Source organism: Tupaia chinensis, unplaced genomic scaffold (assembly GCF_000334495.1).
Source record: "Tupaia chinensis unplaced genomic scaffold, TupChi_1.0 Scaffold000404_1, whole genome shotgun sequence".
Lineage (NCBI taxonomy): Eukaryota > Metazoa > Chordata > Mammalia > Scandentia > Tupaiidae > Tupaia > Tupaia belangeri.
In genome coordinates, this window is record NW_006159906.1 from 947,974 (window position 1) to 954,221 (window position 6,248).

The window sequence follows — 6,248 nt, forward strand, 5'->3', positions numbered from 1 at the left end:
GGGAAAGTGAGAAATCACCTCCCAGGGGGGATGGCCATGCCGCAATTCCTTCTCCTCTGTTCTCCTCTCGGGATCTTGAACACGCACACACATACACCCAGCATGATTTTCAGGCCACTGAGTCCAGGACTCCAGCTGTGGTCAGCCATGTGGTATCCAGTGGCCTAGCCAACATGCCACTTGAGCACACACGGACACGCTCCTGGTGTGAGCTTCAAGCCACTGGGTCCCGGACTGCAACTGCGGTCGGCTGTGAGGGACCCTGTGCTATAACTACCAAGCCACCTTCTGACCCCTTGGTCTTGCGGAGCAGCTCGGCTGCACTGGAGCGTCCTCAGTGCTCCACCCTCTCACCCTCCCACCCTGCCTGCCACGCATGCCATTAGTCTCCCCGGAATGCCCGTCTGGGCAGCGGCAGCGTGAGGCATGAGAAGCTCAGCTCAGCCGTGTCCTTTCATGGCCGAGGGTCCATCTCCTTCCAGCACGGCCCCCCGCGTTGGTGCCCCACGGTGCGTCACTCTCCTGACTCGTCACGCCGCCCTCCTGTGCTGCTCCCATCTGGTCCTCAAGCCCCACACCAGTCCCTTCCTCGTGCCTTCTCTCGCTGTGGCCTTCAGACTCCCATCACGGGCTGGGACCACATCTGTGTGCCAAGACACACACGGGGAGGGCACGTCTGCCTTGTCTCCCCACCTGTGGTCTGGCCCTGCTGGCACCCCACACTGGGTACGTGTTGGGGCTTATGTGCAGCCAGCTGGACCTCTGCACCTGGCTGAGGCGACCATGCCTGCCAGAGGTGGGCTGAGGGTTCGCAGGGGGGTATTGAGCCTGTGAGGAGCTCTTTGTCACCGCCCCGTTGTCCTGTATCTGTCACCACACGATGGGAACCGAGGAGGGGCCGGCCCTGCAGCCTCGTGGTTAAGGGATCTTGATCCCACCTGGTCAGCTGCCGTTCGAGGCCTGATCCTCACAGCCTGAAAAACACCCCGTGTGTGTGTGTGTGTGTGTGTGTGTGTGTGTGTATGTGTGTGTATGTGTGTCTGATTCCTCACAGGGCGTAGGAATGGAAGGGAGGGGATTGCAGACCACACTTTCTCCTCTCTCTTTCTCAGGGGAGTGCATGCACCCTCTGGCAAAAACAAAAAATTAACAAAGAACCCAAAAGAATGGGACCAGCGGGACCGTCTCAGCTTCCCCGTCTCCCCTCCGCCAGCTGTGGGTGCCACATGACTATTCGGTGCGAGTCCCGCATGTGTGGGAGGTCCTAGCAGTTTATGGGCAGCAAGTAATACTTAAAAACTGCATGAATTACACCTTTCTTTGCACCTATATCAACTCGTACTTCAATTCTATTTTTCCATGAACCTAAAAAAAGTTTATTTCCTCCATGAGAGAAAGAGATCCCCCAAAAAAAAAAAAAAAAAAAAAAACACAGCACCCAGGTCTTACTCTGCCCGCAGTCCCAGCCAGCCCAGACCGCAGGCATGGTCCCCGTGTGATTAGGGAGGTCTCAGTGTGAGCCGGCACGCTGCGGAGTCCTGGGTGGCGTGGGCAGGCACAGGGACCAAGACAGAGTGGTGGAGGGAGCCTGAGGGGGAAGGGCTGGGCCGAGGCTCACTGGCCGTGATTCGCGATGCGAGTTTCAGGCCAGCAGGTGGAGAGGTAGCTAGGGTGGCTGGATCCCATGTGGCCAACTGTGTTGCTTGAGTTCCGGACCCAGTGGCTTGAAAATCATGTCAGGCGCATGTGCGTGCATGCCCAGAATCCGGAGAGGAGCATGGAGGAGAAGGGATTGCGGTGTGGCCATCCCCCTTGGGGGGTGATTTCTCACTTCCTCTCTGTCTCTGGAGGGTGCATATACCCTATAGCAAGTTAAAATCCATACATACCTGCATGATTCTTGGAAATGTGCGCTCATTATGAATGAGAGGGGGTGGTTCCCTCTTGCGCTGCTGCTGTGTGCTCGGTGGGTCGTCGGAGGCTGTCTCAGTCCGGACTGTATCTGCCAACAACACAGATGTGAAAAGCGGTCCCCTAAGGAATGAGCATGTCTGTGATGGGCTCAGGAAGCAGGGCGGCCTGCCCACCTGCAGTCGGGGTCCCAGTCTAGGTAGTTCCCACCGGGCCGCTCTTTGGCTGAACTCCGTATCTCCACGTTCACAAGTTTACTTCCGGAGCACCAGTCCTCAGGTCAGTTTCAGGCAGCCACAGGAAGACAGACCGAGGGCAAGAACGCAGTTACGCGGGGCCAGCGGATGGCATAATGGCTGTCGCTGGGCTCCATCGTGGTCAGCTGCAGTTTGAGTCCCAGACCCAGTGGCCTGAAACTCACACCGATGCATGCTGTGTGTGCCCAACACCCTGAGAGGAGAATGGAGGAGAAAGGATCGTGGCGTGGCCATGACCCGGGAGAGTGATCTTTTGCCTTCTGTCCCTCTCTCTCTGGGGAGCACACGCCCTATAGCAAATATCTCTCAAAAAATAAAAAAAATGCAGTTGCTCCCTGAGTGATCCTCCTGGAAAGAGCTGCCCTGGAAACCCTGTCCCGTGGAGTCTGCTACAGGGCTCCTGGCGCTGTGGCGGGCACAGGGCCCAGAGGGCCCAGAGGGCCCCGTCGTGCTGCTTGGGCTCTTCCCAGAAGTGTTCACAAAAGCGCACCATTGCAGGGCTCAGCTCAGCACCTTCAGAGTACCCCCACAGTGCAGCGGGGCCCTCGCTCATGGCTCCGTGTCTCCTCTGACCCTCTGGCCCCTCCACCCCTAAATGCCACAGAGGAGTCATGCAGGTCGTGAGCTTTCTAACCGGTCACGTTGCAGGTCTGGCCGCCCCTGCTGCTGTGCTCATGAGGCCCCCCTCTGCCGAGTGTGGGGACGTTTCATTTGTCAGGTCACAGGCCGGTGGGCAAGGGGGGGGGGTCTCCAGCCTGGGGTCACTGTGATGAAGGTGCACATTGTCCGTGTCCTCGGCAACTGCACCGGGCTCTGCAGGTCCATGCTGAGGTGCAGCCTTGGGTCCTCGGGTTTGCAGCGGACAGATTTTCCAGCTAATCCGGCCTTGTTGTATTCTTTTATTTTAAAATGTTTCCTCTAACATTTTATCATAAAACATGGGGGCATCCCTGGGGCCTAGGGTTAAGGGAGCCAACGTGTGGTTGCACTCCCAGTCCTAGTGACTTGAAAAGCATGTTGGGGGACTAACAGATAGTGCAGTGGTTACGGCCCTGGACTCCCACGTAGTTGACTGTAGTTCGAATCCCAGACCAAGAGGCTTAAAACTCGCATTGGATGCATGTGCTCATGTGCCCAAGATCCCAAGAGAAGGGATTGCGGCATGACCATCTTCCCTGGGGGGGCGGGGGTGATTTCTTGTTTTCTGTCTGTCTCTCCGGCAAGCAAATAGACCTATAGCAAAAATCTCTTTAAAAAATGTGTGCGTGTTGGGAACCAGCAGTTGGCGTAATGGCTATGTCGCTGGACTCCCACATAATTAACCGCGGTTCGCATCCTGGACCCGGTGGCTTAAAACTCACGCCGGGCGCGTGTGCATGCGTGCCCAAGATCCCGAGAGGAGAATGGAGGAGAAGGGATTGCGACGTGACCATCCCCCTTGGGGGGGTGATTTCTCGCTTTCTGTCTCTATGTCTCTCTCTGTCTGGCGAGCGCACGTGCCCTATAGCGAAAAACCTCTCCAAAAAAAAAAAAATGTGTGTGTGTGTGCAAATATATCAGTGCTCAAGCTTGCATGTCCCAAATCCCAACAGGATGGAGAAGCAGGAGAATGGGTTGAAGTGTGACCGTTCCTCATGTGCTTTCTCAACTCATGTCTTTTTCTGGCAAATAAACAATTTTTTTATTTTTTTTTTAGGTTTTTGCCATAGGGCATGTGCGCTCCTTGCCAGAGAGAGAGAGAGAGGGAAAGACAGAAAGAGGGCAAGTGAGAAATCACCCCTCGGGAGGGACGGCCATGCCACAATCCCTTCTCCATTCTCCTCTGGGATTTTGAGCATGCACGCACATGTGCCTGGCATGATTTTCAAGCTACTGAGTCCGGGACTCAAACCTTGGTTGGCCATGTGAGAGTCCAGCGCCTTACCTACCATTCCAAGCGGTGGCCCCACAAACAAAAGTTTTGGCTCAGCCTGGGACTGCTTGGTGGGCCACCGCCCTCCCCGTTCCTCTCAGGGGCTTCCTTAACTCCTCGCACTAGGAGTCCGCTGCCACTGGCTTCAACCACAACGTGGGCCTGACCTGTGGCCGCGGCGTCCTGTAAGGAGTCGTGCTGGCACTCGGCCACACATCTTCTTTTTTTTTAAGAGAGATTTTTCCTATAGGGCATGCACTCACCAGAGACAGAGAGAAATCACCCCCCAGGGGAAATGGCCATGCCGCAATCCCTCCTCCATTCTCCTCTCAGGATTTGGGGCACACATATACATGTGCCTGGCATGAGTGTCAAGCCCTGGGTCTGTGACTGAAGCCGGGGTCGGCCATGTGTCCAGCAACCTAAGCATTACGCCATCAGCTGGTCCGGGCCCTCAGCCGCGTGTCTGTCTGTCACCTGGAGCTGCTCTTGAGCTGTGGGGCCGGAGAGACCGCAGAGCTGGGAGTGATGCTCTCCTTTCGTGCTCTTGAAGGAGGTTGGCCAGCCCCTGGCCTCGGGCGTCCAGGCCCCTGGAGAGTGGCTCAGGTGGGCGGGGAGGGGTGGAGAGGGCGCTTGGAGCGCAGCAGCCGTCGTGCTGATGTCTGGCCACGTCCCCACCTCATGGTGTGCGTCCTCCTCGATGAAATGGGGCAGGTGCGCAGTGCAGGGACCCGGCCCCGTGTCGCTGAGTTAGGGTGAGGAGCAGCTCAGAGCGCAGGAGGTGGGGACAGGAGCGTTGTCAGGAGCACTGGGACCCAGCTGGGGCCAGTAGACCTTTGGGCCCGCACCCGGATTTTGGCTGAACCACATAAACCTGTCCTGTAATGAGGCTGCTTCGTCCAGGCTGGTTGGGTCAGCGGGGCCCCGTTGGGTGGCCCTGGCCCTGCTGGAGCTCACCCACCCTACACAGCAAGGCCTCATGTACATGTATGTGTGTGTGCACATGTGCCTGTAGTGCGTGTGTGTGATGTGTGTGGTGGCCCCTGCAGCCCTCTGGCCTTCCTCTCTGGCCCTGTTTCTTGCTGAGTGTCCCAGGGGCTGGTGGCAGTGTCCGTGGGAACTGCTGTTGTTCCATCTTATTTCCAGTGGGCATGGCAGCCACGCAGGAAGGAGGCGGGCAGCCATCCATGCCATCCGTGTGTGCTGGGCCCCACGGCCACCATGGGCTCTCTGTGTACCCTGCTATGTCCACCGAGGGAGGCGGGAAGCAGAGAGTTTCGGGGACTCCTGGTTCTACTCATCTGTCCAAGCCCTCCCGGGCCCTGCCGCCCTTCACGTGTCCCCAGACAGCCCTGTGGTGGGAGCTGGCATGCCTGTGTCTGCCTCATAACTTCTCTTCACCTTCTTCCAGGTTTCTCCTGAGGCCATCACGGAGCACACGTGGCCTCTGCACTGCAGTGGTGAGCGCGGCCCCCTCGCCTGGGGAGCTGGGAGATGCGGGCTCGTGGGGCCCCCGAGGCTCACCCGCTCTGCGCCCCCACCCCGGGCCTCTGAGCTGCCCTCCCAGAGCACGCCCACCTTGGCCTCCTGCTGCCCATGAGCCTTTGCTGCTGAGGCTCCCCGGCCGCGGCCCCCGCCCAGTGAAGATGTGCACACCCATCGGGGGGCTGCTCACAGCCCTGGTCATGGTGCTCGGGACTGCGGGGGAGCTTGCGCCCATCCCCCGGATCACCTGGGAGCACGGAGGTGAGAGCCGGAGCCTGTGCAGGTGTCAGAACTGGGGGGTCCTGAAGGGAGCTTCCCCTCCTGTGCCTGACAACTGGGGACACGCTGCCCGCGAGGAGCCTGCACCCAGGCATGTGGCGGCGTCAGGACAGCAGCAGCGCCCGCACTGCTGCCCCCCGGCCAGCCGCTCCCCCACGGCTCACTGCCGGCTGTCTTGTCTTTCTCACTTTCCTCGGTCTTTCTGGTCGGTGGCCTGAGGGACTGAGCAAGGTGGGCTGCAGGCAGGGCTCAGAGCTGTCCCACGCAGAATGGCAGGCATCTGTGCACGTGCTGGGATGGGACCGGCCTGCCGGGCGTCTCCTCCACCCTACGGGATCAGAGGCAGAGAAAGTGTCCACACCTGGCTCTCTGGGAAAGCACTGCTCCGCAGCACAGGGCAGCCA

At 58.8% G+C, this 6,248-nt stretch overlaps 1 protein-coding gene across 1 annotated transcript in view; it reads left to right on the forward strand.

Annotated features, from left to right (window-relative positions):
* Positions 1-6,248, forward strand: part of SEMA4D (semaphorin 4D) — a gene marked incomplete at its 5' end in the record, with an annotated part of 46,503 nt that overhangs the window by 15,887 nt on the left and 24,368 nt on the right. Inside the window, one exon of the mRNA XM_027774136.1 lies at positions 5,492-5,826. Coding sequence (XP_027629937.1) covers positions 5,492-5,826 — 335 coding nt within the window. The remainder of the gene's footprint in view (positions 1-5,491; positions 5,827-6,248) is intronic.